Source organism: Lipotes vexillifer, unplaced genomic scaffold (genome assembly GCF_000442215.2).
Source record: "Lipotes vexillifer unplaced genomic scaffold, Lipotes_vexillifer_v1.1 scaffold789, whole genome shotgun sequence".
In the NCBI taxonomy this organism is placed as follows: Eukaryota; Metazoa; Chordata; class Mammalia; order Artiodactyla; family Lipotidae; genus Lipotes; species Lipotes vexillifer.
The window spans coordinates 1,135,284-1,155,196 of NW_006778055.1; the positions used below are offsets into that span (position 1 = coordinate 1,135,284).

Here is a 19,913-nt window from a genome sequence, read left to right on the forward strand (position 1 = left end):
CTTGGAGGTGCAGAGCAACACAGGTCAGCATGGGGGATGATGTAGTGGGAGGTGAAATGAACATATCATTGGCTCAGATAGCATTCTCCCAATGCAGCATTCTCCCAAGTCCCACTTGTCACATTTTGAAAGTAAAGGCCCAAGAAGAAAAACCACGTGTGGAACATGGGGAAGAAGAGCTGGCATTTCTTCTTCTGTCCAACTCATGTCATCTCACGTGCTTATGTTACTGACCTGATAGATGTTCCCAGACTTTTCATTCTTTCTCCTCCAGATTTATTGATGTGCTCGATGACCAATGTTGCTGGCTCTTTACTTGATAGAGCATGTGAAGATTTTGTATTTTGTTTCTTCTGTTATGTAAGATCTATATGACCAATAATTTATAAATATTACCAATTACAAAAGAAACAGAAATAAGTAATAATAGTTAAAAATAGTGTATGGGGCTTCCCTGGTGGCGCAGTGCTTGAGAGTCCGCCTGCCGATGCAGGAGACGCGGGTTCGTGCCCCGTTTCGGGAGGATCCCACATGCCGCGGAGCGGCTGGGCCCGTGAGCCATGGCCGCTGAGCCTGCGCGTCCGGAGCCTGTGCTCCGCAAATGGGAGAGGCCACAACAGTGAGAGGCCCGCATAACGCAAGAAAAAAAAAAAAAAAAAAATAGTGTATGAAATATAGGTGCAGAGAGTTAAGTATTTTAAGAGAACACTAACAGTATTTTAAAACAACACCTCAGCAAAAAGTGGCAACAAGGAAAGGTTTATGCCTATAGAAAATTTCTGTTAATAATTTAAAGATATGGTAGAATGAGAAAATTACCATGCTAGCCCATAGTGGAGAATGGAGAATGGTCATAATTATCAGAGTGTGAAGATCACAAAAAAGGAAGACACATAGACATTATATATCTCCTAATGGAAGTAAAAAGTATCACCTGTGGAGTGCTCTTGCCAAAGAAACAAACACATTGACCAAAAAAATACTGATATGATCAGACTTATAACTATTGATGATGGTTATGATGAGTGTCAGGGAAACAGGGTTCATAGTACTGTTTTGTGAACTACACTAAATGTCAGAGAATTCCTATGCAAAATTATTTATTATAAATATCATGCCTTTAACTTTGAATACCCAAGAGAAATGAAGAGAAATGCTGTTTTTCAGCAAAACATATACTGCAAAGGAGGCCCACTAATAATAGAAAATTGAAATCAGCAATCACAAACTGAAACAGTAGGCCAAAGACACACAGATCACATCAGGCTTAGAGGCTACTTGCACCATATAATCAGGGAAAACTAATCAGCATGTTCTGTAAACTTTTCCAAATCACACAAAAATATTTGAAATTACTCCACACATTTTAACAAGCAGGGTCCCCTTGATACAAAAACCAAATAGATGAGGAGACTCAAGAAAAGAATATTTAAGCCACTGTTTTAAACTGGACTAGAAAACAAAGCCACAGAGATAAGAATAGAAAAATAAACCAGAAGTATAAAAATGCAAATAGATAACATTCATCATCTTCATATGATTACTGCATGTTACAGGTGTGGAACAACGTCATAAAACGGGCTTTCAAAATCATTCATCTCAGTTCCTCCACGTACAAAGTAAACTTTTTAGTGGATAACCTATGAAAGTGGCTAAGTCGGCCTGGTGAAAGCAGGAATAGATGGCCATGACTTTTCTCTGACAGCCCACCCCACTGTCCTGCCGCCTTCCTGCCTTGTGCTCCAACTTCCCCATTTTCCATTGAGGCTGGAACATGATCCATTCTAAGCGCTGCAAGGATTGCAGTAAGTGAACAACTCATCAAGGCTTTGCTGGGATCAGGCATTTCCCTGAAAGCCTGAAGTCATGAAAAAGGAGCCAAAAAGAGAACCCCATAAATGAGGGCACAGGAGAACAACAACAAAGAATAAAGGGGAGGGGGGGTTGTCACACGAAGACGGACTAGCGGCTGCTTTTCACCTTAAAGGCCAGGCAGGTCTGTCTGGTTGAGATACGCCCTCAGTTACTCTTCAGGGTTCTCAGTGGCAAGAGGACCTTGGCATGAGGGTCAAGACCTCAGCTCAACAGAGGGAGGCAGCTAGAGCGTGGCAGCCAGTGAGGGCTGGGAGCCGGACCAGCAGGCACCACCCCTCTGAAACTGAGCGCTACGTGCACAGCGCGCCACCCCTACTGGGCACCCTGGGAAGACCCCGGCAGGCCTCACCGGATGTCACGCCCCCTGACTTCCGCCTCCAGAGCTCAGGGCTGCGAGGGCTTCAGTCTGAGGCGCAGACTCCAGTCAGCAGCGGGAGGAGTCCCAGGTGCCACTCGGTGTCAGGTGAGACTCTAAATGAAGATTGAGGGGACCGCCGGCCCCAGAAAGGGGGACGCCCACCTGATCAGAGCCCCACCCCGACCCCGGGAAGCGCGGACAGGTTCAGGCTGACCTACCACACGCTTCCTGTTGGGCCATCTGATTGAGGTGATGGGCTTCGTGCGTGGGGCTCAGGGTCCCCGACCTATGAGTCTTCAAGCAAAGGCCCATGAATGAGACCTGAGGGGACCGTCCCCCACAATAGTAGCAACTCACTGAGCCTTGGCCGGGAGGTCGGCCTTGGGAGGCCCCGGGCAGGAGCGGCCGGAAGTGGTGCTAATGACCTCGGCCACTGGAGTCTGAGGGAGGGGAGGCCTTAGTCTGGGACAGGCGTTGTCATGTCACCAAAGGAAGGCATCTCAGGCCCTGCAGGAGTCCTGGTGAGGACCCCGAGTGAAGCCTTAGGGATCCTCAGACCCCAGGACGGAGGGTGTGCACAGCGTTCGTCCCTGTTGTCAGCTGTGGATTTCCCGTCATGAGGTTCTCCTCACTTCCATTTTGGGGGTCTCACGGAGATGGCAGCCTTGACTGGAGGGGGGCCTCCGGCAATAGATGGCGGCGGGCACCTTACCAACCAGGATCTAATTTGAGAAGCGTATGTGAGGATTGTGCGTCTAACCAACCCATGGCAGAGGGGGCTCCACATCCCTGAGAGGTCCAGGGAGTGAAGCTGGCAGAGGCCACCCCTCCCTTCCTCCTCTGGGTCTCAGGAAGAACCGCCACAGTTAAGTTTACTAGCTGAAGCCACTCACATATGCCCTGTTTATCTTAGGTGGTGGATCTCATTGCCCACCCTCCGGTCCACGTACTGCTACCCACAAGAGAGTCATCATGCCTCAGCGTCAGAAGCATCCTCAGCACTCATACGATCGATGCCATCAGACCTTCAGTAAGTCCCAGGGCCTGGAGGTTGCACAGGTCTCCAGGGCTCTGGAGGAGACCCATCTCTCCTGCCGTCCTCTAATGCCTGGCGATTTGAAGGAGGCTCCTGGGGCTGGTATATCCAGCACTCCTGAGGGTCCTCAGTGTTTCTGCTCCTCTTCCACTGCTATCAAAGCCACCCCACCCACCAAATCGGATGAGGGGTCCAATAGCCAAGAAAGAGAGTATACTCTGAGCACCTCACAGGCTGTGCTAGGCCCCAAGAATGTGCCCATAGATGCTCTAGATAAGGAAGTATCTATGTTGGTAAATTTCTTGCTGTTCAAGTATCAAATGAAAGAGCCAATAACAGAGGCAGATATGTTGAAGATTGTCATCAAAGAGTGCGAAGTCCACTTTCCTGAGATCTTCCTGAGAGCCTCTGAGCACATGGAGATGGTCTTTGGCCTTGATCTGATGGAAGTGGATCACACCAATCACCACTATGGCCTCTTCATCAAATTGGGCCTCACCTATGATGGGATGCTGCACCGTGAAGTGGGCATGCCCAAGACCGGCATCCTGATACTTATCCTGGGTGTGATCTTCATGAAGGGCAACTGTGCTACCGAAGACGAAGTCTGGAAAGTTCTGAATGTGACCGGGATATATTCCGGGATGAAGCACTTCATCTTTGGGGAGCCCAGGGAGCTCATCACCAAAGAATTCGTGAAGGAAAAATACCTGGAGTACCGGCAGGTGACCAACACTGATCCTGCGCAATTTAAGTTCCTGTGGGGCCCCAGAGCCCACGCTGAAACCACCAAGATGAAGGTCCTGGAGTTTCTGGCCAAGGTTCATGGGACTGACCCAAGTTCTTTCCCATCTCAGTATGAGGAGGCTCTGCAAGATGAAGAAGAGAGAGCCCGAGCCAGAATTTCAGGCAGGGCTCTCTCCTTCCGTAGCCACTGCAAGTTCTAGTGCCAAGGCTAGCAGCTTCTCCCACACCTAGGGGAGTCAGGGATACTTTCTTCGTGCATTGTTGGAAGAGGCAGTTAGTGCTGGTAGAATTTAGTTCTGAGGTGGGGGCAGAAAGGAAGACAGTATATTTGCCTGTGTGTTCCTGTTTTGTATGTATAACTTGAAAGTTTATTCTCTTTTTTGATGTATGTATTACTCATATTTTTTAATGTGAATTTAACTGGTTTCAAAATATAAAGATTTATGAATGATACTGATCGTGCATTTACTCCTCTCATGATGTTTAAAGCAAGAACTTTGTTGTTTTGTGAAACAAATTGTGAAACTATCCATTTTATCTTCTGGAATAAGAAGATGGCATTGCTATAGGCATTTATTTCCTTGCACATGTGAAAGGTCAGCTTTAAGATAGCTGAGATCAATAGAAAAAATAGAGGAGAATCTCTAAAAGGTATTCAAAATTTGCCTTTCGTATTCCTTTTAGTTCTTGTTCTGTAAAATTAAATGATATATGCGTGGATTTGCTTAAGCTCTTTAAAGAATGTATAACATGTTAATGAATTAGACCTCATATTCACTGGATCATTTATTCCACAAACCTTTATTGAACAGCTGCTCTTTGAAAAGAACTGTAGATAGTATTGGGAATGCTAGGATTAATGACTCGGGGCCTGCTCATAGCGTTTTAACATATAGGTTAAATGTGAAACCCAAATGGTGGTGAGCAACATGTTAAACTGGTGGTGAGCAACATGAGGCTGAGGGCATTATGAGAGGGACCAGACCCTCTAATGGTCTGTCTGAGTTGAAACCCAAATGTCTGGAGTGGTAAACTGCTGTTAGCTGTTACTTTTGGATCACAAGTAAACCAGAGAGAAATTCTCACCTGGAACAGGAATGGAAGGTTACCTGAATCTTATTCCTGTGCAGCTGAACGCATGCACAAAGTTTTTTGTATATGTCACCTCTAAGGAGTTTCTGAGAAATATAAATACTTCTTTGAGATCAGACACCCAGAAGCTACTGGGCTGACAGTTGGCCATCACCTAGGAGAGCCAGTGCTTACTTCATTCAAAAGAAAATTTAATTAAGCTGTCTTCAGTCTAATTTGGAAAAAAATAAGCTGAAGCTTAATTTTTGGTGGGGATGAAATGAAGGAAAAAGTGGGGCAGGGTTGCAAGCAAGGTGTAAGGGAGGAAAAGTAATTTTCCCTCTATCCTTCTTGTTCTTGGCTGAGACCCTCTTGTAATAAAAAGAGTAACAGGGGAAAAACAAATTTAGTTTTCTATGTCTGTATGCGAGCCCCACAAATATATGAGACTCAAAGAAGTACCAGAGCAGGAAGCTTTTTATACCTTTTAGACAAAGAAACAGTGAATTGAAAAGAACTGACAAAGGGGTTTAAACCAGGGCAAGTCAAGAGTGAAACAGTAAGAGGGTTTGTTTATATAGCCCTATTGGCCCTAAATTCTCTGTTTCTGGTGGTAAGAATGCCTTCTACCTTCCTGGTGCAGGGAGGGTACCTTTCACTTGGGAGATTTATCTCCTACTTTCAGGGGAACAAAGGAGGGTCAGAGTGTCCTCCTTTCACTAACTGTTTCTCAAGTACCTTTAATTCAAAGCAACCTTTATGCCAAAGTGGCATATTTGAGGGTGACATACAGTAGCCCTTCCTTACCCCAGTTTTGCTGTCCAAAGTTTTACTTACTGCAGTCCACCATGGTTTGAAAATATTAAATGGAAAACTCCAGAAATAACAATTCACACATTTTAAATTTTATGCTGTTCTAAGTGCTGCGATTAAGTCTCACGTGGTCCTGCTCCATCCAGCCTGAGATGTGAATCATCCCTTTGTCCAGCGTATCCCATCTGTTAGTCACTTAGTAGCTTTCTCTTTTGTGAGATTGACTATCAAGGGTTTTCAGCACTTGTGTTCAAGTAACCCTTATTTTATTTAATAACAGCCCCAAAGTACAATAGAAGTGATGCTGGCAATTTAGATAGTCTCTTACTGTGCCTAATTTATAAATGAAACTTGATCATAGGTATGAATGTATAGGAAGAAACATAGTATATATAGGGTTCAGTTCTATCCACAGTTTCAGTCATCCACTGAGGTCTTGGAACATATCCCACACTGAGAAGGGGGGACTGCTGTATTATGAACCCCTACAAACAGCAGCTGGGAGGGAGGCAAGGAGTTTGTCCTTGACACGGTATCTAGGACATTTGAATTACATCCAGATGGGGAAGACATTCCAGCACCCAAATTCAAGAACATAAACTCTGAGGGTAAATTTTTACAATTTTTTTTTTTGTTTTTTTGCTGAGGAACATTTTTGTCTGATTTGATATACCATAGCACTTTATGTTTCCTGAGAAAGTGTAGATTTAGAGAAACACTCATACACACACAGGTGAGGGGGTAGGATTTGGAATCAGCAGTCACAGCAGTAACTCTCATTCATTAAAGCCCTGTGATATGCCAGACACTATGCCATGTGTTTTGTGTACTTAATACACATTACAGTAGTCCCAGAAGACAGGACTTATCAAACCAAATTCACATAAAAGAAGATCCTCAGGCTCAAAGACCTTGTGATCGTACCTGATTTCACATGACTAGACTGTGACAGAGCTGCCACTAGACCTCTTCTCTGAATTCATCTGGAACTCACTAGGTTCCACTCTTCCCAGCCTGAGTCAGACCTTCTGACCCTTTATCTGTCTTCTCACTACTCCTTAATACCTCTCAGGATACAGAAAGAATGTAGTAGCCAGGAACTTAAAGCAGGTATAAAGAAGGAAGTTTGAAATAAGAAACACAATTTGGGGATTGTCTCTGAGCTTCATTTACCAATGTCTTGAGAGCTGACTCTGCCTAGGGGCTGGCATTTCTGTCAGCTTCTGCTCTCTCTGCAACATAGTGCCTTTCCCCTGGGTCTTCTCTAGTGAGCCTTCTTGTTCACCCTGGAACCTGACCTGCTGGCTAGCTCTGCAGTCCTCCTCTGAAAGCTGTAGCTGCTCCCATTGGAACAAACAGGGCAAAATTCACCTGCCTCCCCCTGACTTGGAGCATTCCAGTTCCCTGGTGGTCCCCTCCCTCACCTGTACCCCTGTGATAGCAACATCCTGTTCCACATAAAAGGTAACCTGATGTTGAAAGTTAGACCTGGCCACCAGTTTTGAGCATCTGTGCCTCAGTCTCAAAACGTTTTCCAAAGTGCTGGTGAATTTAGTCCAATTTGTCATAAAATCTACTAATTTGGGGGATAGAACCCTGAAGTTGGAGAAGGGATTTTGAAACTACCTTGATATTGCAAAAGAATTTTGATGAGTATATATATTTTTGAGACTGGCCATTGAACACATACACATATGTAGTTACCTATGTGGTTAATAATCAAAGCTTTCTTGGGACTTCCTTGGTGGTCCAGTGGTTAAGACTTTGCCTTCCAATGCAGGGGGTGCGTATTCGATCCCTGGTCAGGGAGCTAAGAACCCACATGCCTCGCGGCCAAAAAACCAAAACATAAAGCAAGCAATATTGTAACAAATTCAATAAAGACTTTAAAAGTTGTCCATATCAAAAAAAAAAAAGTTCTCTTCATAAGTGAGAAGTGCAAGAGAATTAAAGACCGTGGAAATCACTGCAAAGCAAGCATCGACAGAGGATTAACTTCCTTAAAGACCTGCAGTCCTTCCAGGAGGTGAAAAATTGTTTACTGACAGACGTGCTAACTTTGGGTGGCAGAGATAAAAATAATTCAACATCCTTCTACTGCCTCTTGTCTAACTGCATGATCCGCGAGAAAATTACGGTTTTTCCTTGCGCCTAATGACACTTGTACAGTGTTGAGCTATATTCAGTCTTCTTGAAGGTGGCAGAAATCCATAGATTTTGACCAGGCGCCAACAGGAAAAGAAAACTCTCATCCCATTAAGATTTTAAAAGTTAAGGTTTTGGGCTTCCCTGGTGGCGCAGTGCTTGAGAGTCCGCCTGCCGATGCAGGAGACGCGGGTTCGTGCCCCGTTTCGGGAAGATCCCACATGCCGCGGAGCGGCTGGGCCCGTGAGCCATGGCCACTGAGCCTGCGCGTCCGGAGCCTGTGCTCCGCAAATGGGAGAGGCCACAACAGTGAGAGGCCCGCATAACGCAAGGAAAAAAAAAAAAAAAAAAAGTTAAGGTTTATAGAGTCTGTCATACAGAGTGAAGTAACTCAGAAAGAGAAAGACAAATACCGTATGCTAACACATATATATGGAATTTAAGAACAAAAAATGTCATGAAGAACCTAGGGGTAAAACAGGAATAAAGACACAGACCTACTAGAGAATGGACTTGAGGATATGGGGAGGGGGAAGGGTAAGCTGTGACAAAGCGAGAGAGGCATGGTCATATATACACTACCAAACGTAAGGTAGATAGCTAGTGGGAAGCAGCCGCATAGCACAGGGAGATCAGCTCGGTGCTTTGTGACCACCTAGAAGGGTGGGATAGGGAGGTTGGGAGGGAGGGAGATGCAAGAGGGAAGAGATATGGGAACATGTGTATATGTATAACTGACTCACTTTGTTATAAAGCAGAAACTAACACACCATTGTAAAGCAGTTATACTCCAATAAAGATGTAAAAACAAACAAACAAAAAAGTTAAGGTTTAGGTGCAGGAAGTGCAGGAAGGTACTACTGAGTGAAGAAGGCAAAATCTTTCTTCTGGTATTTTACAGGATCCTTTTTGAAAATTTGATGTGAGTCTGTGTCTGGAAGCAACTGTCACATAGTAGGACCTCAAAAAAGTTGAAGAATTTCAAGGAAATTGGGCCTCCTCAGAAACTCTAACAGGAAATGAAGAGGGCCGTTGCATAAATTTTACTAGTTGCATTTCTTCTATTGAGCACTTACTTTGTAACACTTAATGGGGGAGACTACACGTGCTTATCCATATCTTGACTTCCTCTCCTTCCTGGGCTCCTCAGGAGATCACATTACCAAGTGCACTTGTAGTTACAAAGGATCATGTGCCCTTGCTCTTGCCATTGATCTGTGAGCAGAAGCAGTATTTGTCAGTTTCAGGCCAAACATTTGATATCCACTTTACCACTTGCCATGTTTTTCCTTGCATTCATCAGTAAACATGGAAATCATGGGTTTATGGGGTGAACCTACAAGAAGGACATAGCCTGGACCCCTGCATCACCTGTTAGTACAGAACGTCTGCTAGTCTACATGGAGAGAGAAATGTTTATTGTATTAAGTTCATATTTCAGGCTCTGTTATTTATCAGTCACTTTTCCTGGCTAAGACACAGCTACTCTTTCTGGCGTTGGGCTTATTCAAATATTTTAATTACTACAATAACTGCATATGTTGTTATTGCAAGAAATTCTAACAATACTGAGAAATCACAGTTGTCCCTCTTTATAACTCAGAAATTCTGCCCCTTCCTCAAAGGTAAATACAACTAACATCTGGTATATATTATTTTAAACCTGATCCTAGTTTTTATTCCATACATATGTGTACTATAAAAATATGTTGAGTATTTTCACATACATGTCTTCACTAATCTTTTTTGTTTCAATATCCAACATAAAAACATATCTGAGACGTTGTTTTCACCTCTTTAAGTTCACTTTGAGTCTTTTTATTTCTTCTATGTCTCTAACCAGTTGAAGTCTTTTTGTTTTTTGAACATATGAAGTCCAGTTATAATAACTGTTTTGATGTCTTTATTTATTCTGTCAACTGTGTTATTTCCAGGTCAATTATGAGAGATTAATTTTCTCCTAATTTTTGGTTACATACTGCTGCTTCTTTGCATGCCTGGTAATATTTGATAGGATGTCAGAGATTGTGAAATTGTGATTCACCCTGTTCACATTTGTCGAGAACTAATACACATTAAACATTTTTTTTTAATCTGAAATATGGTTTACATATAATATTATGTTAGTTTCAGGTGAGCTACATAGTGAGTTGACATTTACATATGTTAGGAGATGATCACCATGAAAAGTCTAGTAACCTTGTGTCCCGATAGGAAATTATTACAATATTGTTGACCATACTCCTTATGCTGTAGATTATATCTCTGAGGCTTATTTTGTATTTGTTTTTTGTGTGTTTTTTTGTTTTTTTAACAAGATGTTGGGGGTAGGATTTTATTAATTAATTTATTTATTTTTGCTGTGTTGGGTCTTCGTTTCTGTGCGAGGGCTTTCTCTAGTTGTGGCAAGCGAGGGCCACTCTTCATCGCGGTGCGCGGGCCTCTCACTGTCGCGGCCTCTCCTGTTGCGGAGCACAGGCTCCAGACGCGTAGGCTCAGTAGTTGTGGCTCACGGGCCTAGTTGCTCCGCGGCGTGTGGGATCCTCCCAGACCAGGGCTCGAACCCGTGTCCCCTGCATTAGCAGGCAGATTCTCAACCACTGCGCCACCAGGGAAGCCCCTGTTGTAGTTATTTTTGGGGGTTAAGACTGGGTAGATTTATTTATAGGGTTTTCTTAAAAAAAAACAAAATGAACTTTAATATCAAAAGTACACTGATGCATAACTAGAATTTGGTTTTCTCTCTGTTGAAATAACAAAGTTTTTTTTTGTTTTTATTTTTGGTCTGCTCTTAATAAGAGACTGTAAAAGGTTTTTCTTTACCTTTTAAGTAATCCCCCTAAGAATCAAAGATGCTGTGTCTTATCAGAATAATTAACTATGCTTTATGTTAACCTTTATCGTGTCCTTACTTTTTTCTTTTAACATCTTTATTGGAGTATAATTGCTTTACAATGGTGTGTTAGCTTCTGCTTTACAACAGAGTGAATCAGCTATACATATACATATATCCCCATATCTCTCCCCTCTTGCGTTTCCCTCCCTCCCACCCTCCCTATCCCACCCCTCTAGGTGGTCACAAAGCACCGAGCTGATCTCCCTGTGCTATGTGGCCTCTTCCCACTAGCTATTAATTTTACATTTGGTAGTGTATATATGTCCATGCCACTCTCTCACTTTGCCCCATCTTACCCTTCCCCCTCTCCATGTCCTCAAGTCCATTCTCTAGTAGGTCTGCATCTTTATTCCCGTCCTGCCCCTAGGTTCTTCATAACTGTTGTTTTTAGATGCCATATATATGTGTTAGCATATGGTATTTGTTTGTCTCTTTCTGACTTACTTCACTCTGTATGACAGACTCTAGGTCCATGCACCTCACTACAAATAACTCAATTTTGTTTCCTTTTATGGCTGAGTAATATTCCATTGTATATATGTGCCACATCTTCTGTATCCATTCATCTGTCGATGGACACATAGGTCGCTTCCATGTCCTGGCTATTGTAAATAGTGCTGCAGTGAACATTGTGGTCCATGACTCCTTTTGAATTATGGTTTACTCAAGGTATATGCCCAGTAGTGGGATTGCTGGGTCGCAAGGTAGTTCTGTTTTTACTTTTTTAAGGAACCTCCATATTGTTCTCCATAGTGGCTGTATCAATTTACATTCCCACCAGCAGTGCAAGAGGGTTCCCTTTTCTGTACACCCTCTCCAGCATTTATTGTTTGTAGATTTTTTGATGATGCCCATTCTGACTGGTGTGAGGTGATACCTCATTGTACTTTTGATTTGCATTTCTCTAATGATTAGTGATGTTGAGCATCCTTTCATGTGTTTGTTGGCAATCTGTATATCTTCTTTGGAGAAATGTCTATTTAGGTCTTCTGCCTATTTTTGGATTGGGTTGTTTGTTTTTTTTAATATTGAGCTGCATGAGCTGCTTGTAAATTTTGGTGATTAATCCTTTGTCAGTTGCTTCATTTGCAAATATTTTCTCCCATTCTGAGGGTTGTCTTTTCGTCTTGTTTATGGTTTCCTTTGCTGTGCAAAAGCTTTTAAGTTTAATTAGGTCCCACTTGTTTATTTGTGTTTTTATTTCCATTTCTCTAGGAGGCAGGTCAAAGAGGATCTTGCTGTGATTTATGTCATACAGTGTTCTACCTATGTTTTCCTCTAAGAGTTTTATAGTGTCTGGCCTTACACTTAGGTCTTTTTTTTTTCATTTTTAAATTTTTATTTATTTATTTATTTATTTTAACATCTTTATTGGAGTATAATTACTTTATAATGGTGTGTTAGTTTCTGCTTTATAACAAAGTGAATCAGTTATGCATATACATATGTTCCCATATCTCTTCCCTCTTGCTTCTCCCTCCCTCCCACCCTCCCTATCCCACCCCTCTTAATCCATTTTGAGTTTATTTCTGTGTATGGTGTTAGGAAGTTTTCTAATTTCATTCTTTTACATGTAGCTGTCCAGTTTTCCCAGCACCACTTATTGAAGAGGCTGTCTTTTCTCCATTGTATATTCTTGCCTCCTTTATCAAAAGTAAGGTGACCATATGTGCATGGGTTTATCTCTGGGATTTCTGTTGTGTTCCACTGATCTATATTTGTTTTTGTGCCAGTACCATACTGTCTTGATTACTGGAGCTTTGTAGTATAGTCTGAAGTCAGGGAGCCTGATTCCTCCAGCTCTGTTTTTCTTTCTCAAGATTGCTTTGGCTATTCGAGGTCTTTTGTATTTCCATACAAATTGTAAAATTTTTTGTTGTAGTTCTGTAAAAAATGCCAGTGATAGTTTGGTAGGGATTGCATTGAATCTGTAGATTGCTTTGGGTAGTAGATTCATTTTCACAATGTTGATTTTTCCAATCCAAGAACATGGTGTATCTCTCCATCTGTTTGTATCATCTTTAATTTCTTTCAGCAGTGTCTTATAATTTTCTGCATACAGGTCTTTTGTCTCCTTAGATAGTTTTATTCCTAGGTATTTTATTCTTTTCGTTGCAATGGTAAATGTAAGTATTTCCCTAATTTCTCTTTCAGATTTTTCATCATTAGTGTATAGGAATGCCAGAGGTTTCTGTGCATTAATTTTGTATCCTGCTACTTTACCAAATTCATTGATTAGCTCTAGTAGTTTTCTGGTAGCATCTTTAGGGTTCTCTATGTATAGTATCACGTCATCTGCAAGCAGTGACAGCTTTACTTCTTCTTTTCCGATTTGGTTTCAGTTTATTTCTTTTTCTTCTCTGATTGCTGTGTTTAAAATTTCCAAAGCAATGTTGAATAATAGTGGTGAGAGTGGGCAACCCTGTCTTGTTCCTAATCTTAGTGGAAATGGTTTCACTTTTTCACCATTGAAGATGATGTTGGCTGTGGGTTTGTCATATATGGCCTTTATTATGTTGATAAAAGTTCCCTCTATGCCTGCTTTCTGGAGGGTATTTATCATAAATGGGTGTTGAATTTTTCAAAAGCTTTTTCTGCATCTATTGAATTGATGCTATGGTTTTTGTTCTTCAGTTTGTTAATATGGTGTATCACATTGATTGATTTGTGTATATTGAAGAATCCTTGCATTCCTGGGATAAACCCCACTTGATCATGGTGTATGATCCTTTTAATATACTGTTGGGTTCTGTTTGCTAGTATTTTGTTGAGGCTTTTTGCATCTATGTTCATCAGTGATATTGGCCTGTAGTTTTCTTTCTTTGTGACATCTTTGTCTGGTTTGGGTATCAGGGTGATGGTGGGCATCTGAGGCTTACTTATTTTGTAATTGGAAGTTTTTTCCTCTTAATCCCCATCACCTGTATTTCTCCCAACCACTCCTTCTGTCTGGCAGTCACCTTTTTGTTCTTTGTATCTATGAATCTGTTTTATATGTTTTTTTGCTTTGTTTTTTGGATTCCACTTATAAGTGAGATCATACGATATTTGTATTTCTCTTTCTGACTTATTTCATTTACATGGTATCCTCTTGAAACATTCATGTTGTCACAAATGGCAATATTTCATTTTGTATGGCTAATATTCCGTTTTATATATATGTATAAAATATAGCACATCTTCTTTATCCTTTTGTCTATTAGTGGACACTTAGGTTGATTCAGTGTCTTAGCTATTGTATTTAATGCTACGATGAACTTAGGAGAGTGTATATATATTTTTTATTTAGTGTTTTAGTATTCTTCGCATAAATACTCAAAAGTGAAATTACAGGGTCATATAGTTCTATATATAATTTTCTGTGGAACCTGTTTTCCATAGTGACCACCAATTTACAAACCCACCAACAGTGCACAAGTGTTCCCTTTTCTCTACATCCTTGCCGACGCTTGTTATTTGCTGTCTGTTTGGTGATAGACATTCTGACAGGTGTAAAGTGGTATCTCATCATGGTTTTGAACTGCAGTTCCATGGTGAATAGTAATATTGAGCATCTTTTCCTGTATTTGTTGGCCATCTGTATGTCTTCTTTGGAAAAATGTCTGTTCGGATCCTCTGCCCAATTTTTAATCGGGTTTTTTGGGGAGACATTGAGTTGTATGAGTTATTTGTATAGTTTGGATCTTAACCCCTTAATAGATGTATCATTTGAAAATATCTTCTCCCATTCAGTTGGGTGCCTTTTCGTTTTGTTGATAGTCTCCTTTGCTGTGAAAAAGCTTTTTTCACAGCAAATGGGATGTAGTCCCATTTGTTTTTTTTTTGCTTTTGTTTCCCTAGCCTAGAGAGACAGATCCAAAAAAATATTGCTAAGACCAATATCAAAGAGCATACTGCTTATGTTTACTTCTAAGCGTCTTATGGTTTCAGGTCTTACATTTAAGTGTTTGATCCATTTTGTTTTATTTTTGTATACAGTGAGAGAAAGTGGTCCAGCTTTCCTAGCACCACTTATCGAAGAAGCTTTTATTCCCTACTTGTATATTCTTGCCTCCTTTGTTGTAGATTAATTGACCAACTAAGGGTGGGTTTATTTCTGGGCTCTCTAGTCTCTTCCATTGATCTATGTGTCCATTCTTGTGTAGTGCCATAATGTTTTGATTACTGTAGCTTCATAGTATAGTTTGAAGTCAGGGCACTTGATACCTCCAGCTTTGCTCTTCTTTCTCAACATGGCTTTGGCTCTCTCGGTAAATACACATTTTCTTTTAATTTTAATAGATCAGTATACTCAAGATCTGTTCTGTCATGCTATGAAACAACTTAGAAACTAAATAATCCTTTTGGTTCTTGCTTTCAGGCTCTGTTAGTTGGGACCAGAGCACTATTAACTATGGCTTAACTCATCACGCTACTGATACAAAACACTTCTGAGTAATCATTCTGATAGCCCATGAATGATTTGGTTTATCACTCTGACAGGCAGTGCTCTCAGCCCTGTGTGGGCTCCACAGTTCTTTCTCTGTGCAGTGCTCTCCTGCCCAGTACTCTCTGTTATGAACTCTAGCTGACGAGGCCTCCCCATACTCCGAGCTTCATCTCTATCAACTCAGAGATATCCTAGGCTCCACCTGGGTTCCAGGCAGCAAGCTGGTGCAATTACAGGCTCACATCCTTTGTTTTCCACATCTCAGTGATCAGTTTTTTATGGTCTGGTGTTCAATATATTGATTTTTTATGTCATATATTTTATCTGTTTTTTAGTTGTTTCAGGCAAGTAGGTAAATCTGGTCGCAGTTACTCCATCTTCACCAGAAGTGGAAGTTATGTAAGTCATATGTAAAATCTAAATAACTGAAGCATGCAAATGTCTCAGAAGAAAATCTAACACTTCAAATGCATTAAAATTAGAATCAAAGGACTAGCAGACACACATACACACACCTATATAACTTTGTCCTTTTGAGAACTTTATGTGAAGGCAATTATAGAGTAGGTAATGCTGACCTTTAAGATAGACTTTTTTTCACTTAGCGTTATGACCTTAAGAGTTGATCAAAGTTGTACCAGGTACACTTGTTCCTTCTTTTTTATTGCAGTGTAGTAGTCCATCATTCCATTGTATGGATCACAGTCTTTTATTGATTCCTCATTGAAAGGCATTTGGTTTCTTTTTTGTGTGTGTGGTACGCGGGCCTCTCACTGTCGTGGCCTCTCCTGTTGCGGAGCACAGGCTCCGGACACGCAGGCTCAGCGGCCATGGCTCACGGGCTTAGCCACTCCGCGGCACGTGGGATCCTCCCAGACCGGGGCATGAACCCGCGTCCCCTGCATCAGCAGGTGGACTCTAAACCACTGCGTCACCAGGGAAGCCCTTTGGTTTCCTTTTAATTTGGGGTATTACAAATAAAGCATTTATAAACTTTCAGATGCAGTTGTTTTTTGTATGAGTGTAAGTTTTCATTTCTCCATTAAAATATGCAGTAGGGGCCTGTTCAAACATAAGTGTAAGTTAACTTTATTAGAAAATTCCAACTGGTTCTCCAGAGAGCCTGAACAATTTCCCATTCCCATAATAAATGTATGAGAGATCCAGTTGCTCCAGAACCTCACCAAGACAGGGTAATTTTAGTGCTTTTTTTCAAACCATTGTAGATATGTAGTGGCATCTCATCGTGGTTAAATTTACATTCCGTAAAGAATAATGATGTTTAATGGGTTTTCAGGTTTTTAACCTGCTTATCTGGTACCCATACATCCTCTTTAGTAAAGTGTGTGTTCAAGACTTAATGCCAGTTTTCTAATTGGACTCTGTTTATTGCTTTTGAGTTTAGATAGTTCTTTTTTTATTTAGAGAGCAAGTCTTTTTTCAGATATGTGACTTGCAAATTTATATCCCAGTCTCTGTATGTAATTTCCTTTTCTTATCAGTGCTTTTCAAAATAGAGCAAAAATGTTTTAACTTTGATTGAATCTAATATAGAAGTGTTTGATTTTATGGATTGAAGTCGGATATAAGAACTTTTCACACTGGAGGGGAGGGGCATTCCATGCAATTGCGATGAGTCTGTAGTCTACAATAGAAGAGAGAAGACAAGATATATGTATTAGAGGGAACGTTTTAAACTTCTCCCTTAGTCATTCCAAGTGTGCCTTAGTACAACAGATTTCTGTTGCTTTACTGAAGAAATCTGAGGTGGCACCTCAAACCAGAGGTGCCATTGACTATCAATGGGGTTATTTCAATAAAGCATAAAAATTTGAGTTGCTTAAGGCAGTATGACTCCAGATGCCATGATAATGACCTGAAACCTCTCTAGTGGGTGAGAACTGGCCTTTTATTATTACAATTTTAATAGAATATAAAAATGGACTAGAAATAGGATAGAGAATATCAGAGTGAATCAAACATAGGCTAGGTATTTTCATGAAACTCAGGTCATAGCGATATAGATGTGTATACACACACACACACACACACACACATATATATATTTACACACACACACACACACACACACACACACACACACACACACACACACACACACACACACACACACACACACACACACACACACACATATATATATATAGCTCTGTAGCTCAAGTATAAAATGAGAGAGCCTGTTACAAAAGCACACAGGCTTGATGTTGATGAATGTCAACAAAAAGGACCAGGACTACTTCCCTGAAATCAGGAAAGCTTCTGAGTAGATAAAGCTCGGTTTTGTCATTGACTTGAAGGAGATTGAGTCCAACAGCCCATGCTAAAACCAACAAGATGAAAGTCCTGGAATTTTTCACGAGGGTCCATGTTATAGTCCCCTCCCTTCCTGTTACAAAGAGGCTCTAAGAGATGAAGACGAGTAATCCCAAACCAGAATTGCAGCCAGGGGTGGCTCTACTGCCATAGCCAGTGCACATTACAGGGCCAAATTCAACAGCTTCTCTTAACAAAGATTTCTTACACTGTTTTGAAGATGACAGTGTTCTAAGTAATTGAGGTCCAGGGCAGAGCTGGAGGGAAAAAGTATGTATCATCTCTATATTCATAGTTTATTTAGTAGCTTGAATTTTTCCCTCCCTCCCTCCCTTCCTTCCTTCCTTCCTTCTTTCCTTTCTCCTCCTTTCTCCTTCCTTTCCTCTATTCTCACCTTCTCCTTTTCCTCATTCCTTCCTCACTCTTTTCCTCCCTTACCCTTTCTTTCTCTTGTCCTCCCTCCCTCCCTTCCTTCCTTTTTTCTTCTTTCATTATTTTTCAAATGCTATTTATTTTATCAGAAGGTTTAAATAGCTTTAGAATCTACATTTGTGAATAATTTTGATTACACGTTTACTGCTTTGTATCAAGTTTAAGATAGGAGCTATGCTACTCTGTAAAACAATGTTTGTAATCCAGAACAAGGTAACCTGGTATTGCAATCCATGTTTCTTTGGAAATTTGAAAAAACTCAGTAGTAAAGCTGTTTGGCTCAAGAAATTGATATAAATAATTAAAAGATGGTCAATTCTTGTCTTTCCTAATACTTTTTACTGTGTCCTTTTGTAAAATCAAATACATCTATCTGCTTGTACTTGCTTAGCTTATAAAGAATGTAGAAGAACTTAAATTTTAATAATTAGATTTCAAGCTTATGGGCTCATTGGCTCATTTATTTCTAAAACATTGACCATCTACTCTTTGGAAGACACTGTGCTATTGCTTGGATTGCTCAGATTTTTGTGTCTAGAAGTTGGGCGTGATTGAGATAGCATGGTAAACCAGAGTGACAATTAAAAAGGAGTGAGGAGGCATCAGTCCAAGTGAGAACAGTCACCTTTCAATGTCTCAAGCCATGGTCTTTTGTGCATTCAGTAAGCTGCATGTTCTTCAGTGAGAATCAAGTTTATATTTAGCTTTGGAGTGAGAAAATCAAATGTGTGGAAGTTTTCAACAGAGAACAGATCCCTCAGATGATGTCTCACAGTTGACAAACTAGAGCCTGGAGTGCAAAATGGGTTTCAGCATTTACTCTTGAATCCTGGATAAACTAGAGAGGAACATTTGACTGACAAAAGTTAGGCAGGCATTTTGGACCCTATCTAAATGCATTTGATCACAGTTTGCAAAATAATTATTTTGCACACTCAGTTGTAGACACATGCTACCTTCCATAATAAAGGAAGGATGATTCCATGGAGGAACCAAGAACCCATAGAGTGGCCTTTGTACAGTTATTTGAAGGCGTTACAATATAATCAACGAATTCACAACATTTGCCCAAGAGGGTTTCACAACGCTATGGGCCGGAGACTGTTTTATATCTTTCATTTTTCCTGTTATTGAGCCGGAATGTCTGTACTTGTTGTCCTGTGCCTGTCCCACTATTATATATTTGGTGTGCTGGAGCCAGATAATTTGTTTCTTTTATTTCATGAGTCCACGAAGAGAGAAGTACTGTGCCTCAGTTGCTGTACTTAGCTATATACTCTCTAATAGCCTCATCTGCCCATTTCTTTCATGTCAATTATATCTCAGTAAAACTGGAAGAAAAAAATAATAAAAATAAAAGGAGCCCATTTCCTCAAGTGATCTTTCAAAAACTCTATATCTACTAGCTATGAGCAGGTCAGGCAGTATGCCTCTTTACATTAATCAACATCTAAGATTTCTATCTGGGGCATCAGCTGAGGCATCACTCTAAATCAAACTAAAATAAACAATATGATGTTTACATTAGAAGCATCTCAGGCTTTATAGCTGTATTCACTGCAGGCATCTTAAAACACTAGCTTTATGAAATATTTTCTTGATGACTTATTTTAAATATATATATATATATGTATATATCAGAGGTGTATCATGGCTTTAAAGAGGTAAAATTTCTGTAAGTTTTTATTGCACAACTGTTCCTTGTTAAATACTTTGTGATATAGGAAGTATGAAGCATTGGACAATTCATTCCCATACAGTTGCAGATTATTCAGAA

General features: G+C 40.7%; 1 protein-coding gene across 1 annotated transcript; it reads left to right on the forward strand.

The window, feature by feature from the left end:
• Positions 1 to 3,205: 3,205 nt before the first annotated feature.
• On the forward strand, positions 3,206 to 4,216 carry LOC103081564 (melanoma-associated antigen B16-like). Its single transcript, XM_007451407.1, has one exon. It carries the CDS (start codon positions 3,206 to 3,208, stop codon positions 4,214 to 4,216), a length of 1,011 nt encoding a protein of 336 aa, XP_007451469.1.
• The last annotated feature ends 15,697 nt before the right edge of the window (positions 4,217 to 19,913 follow it).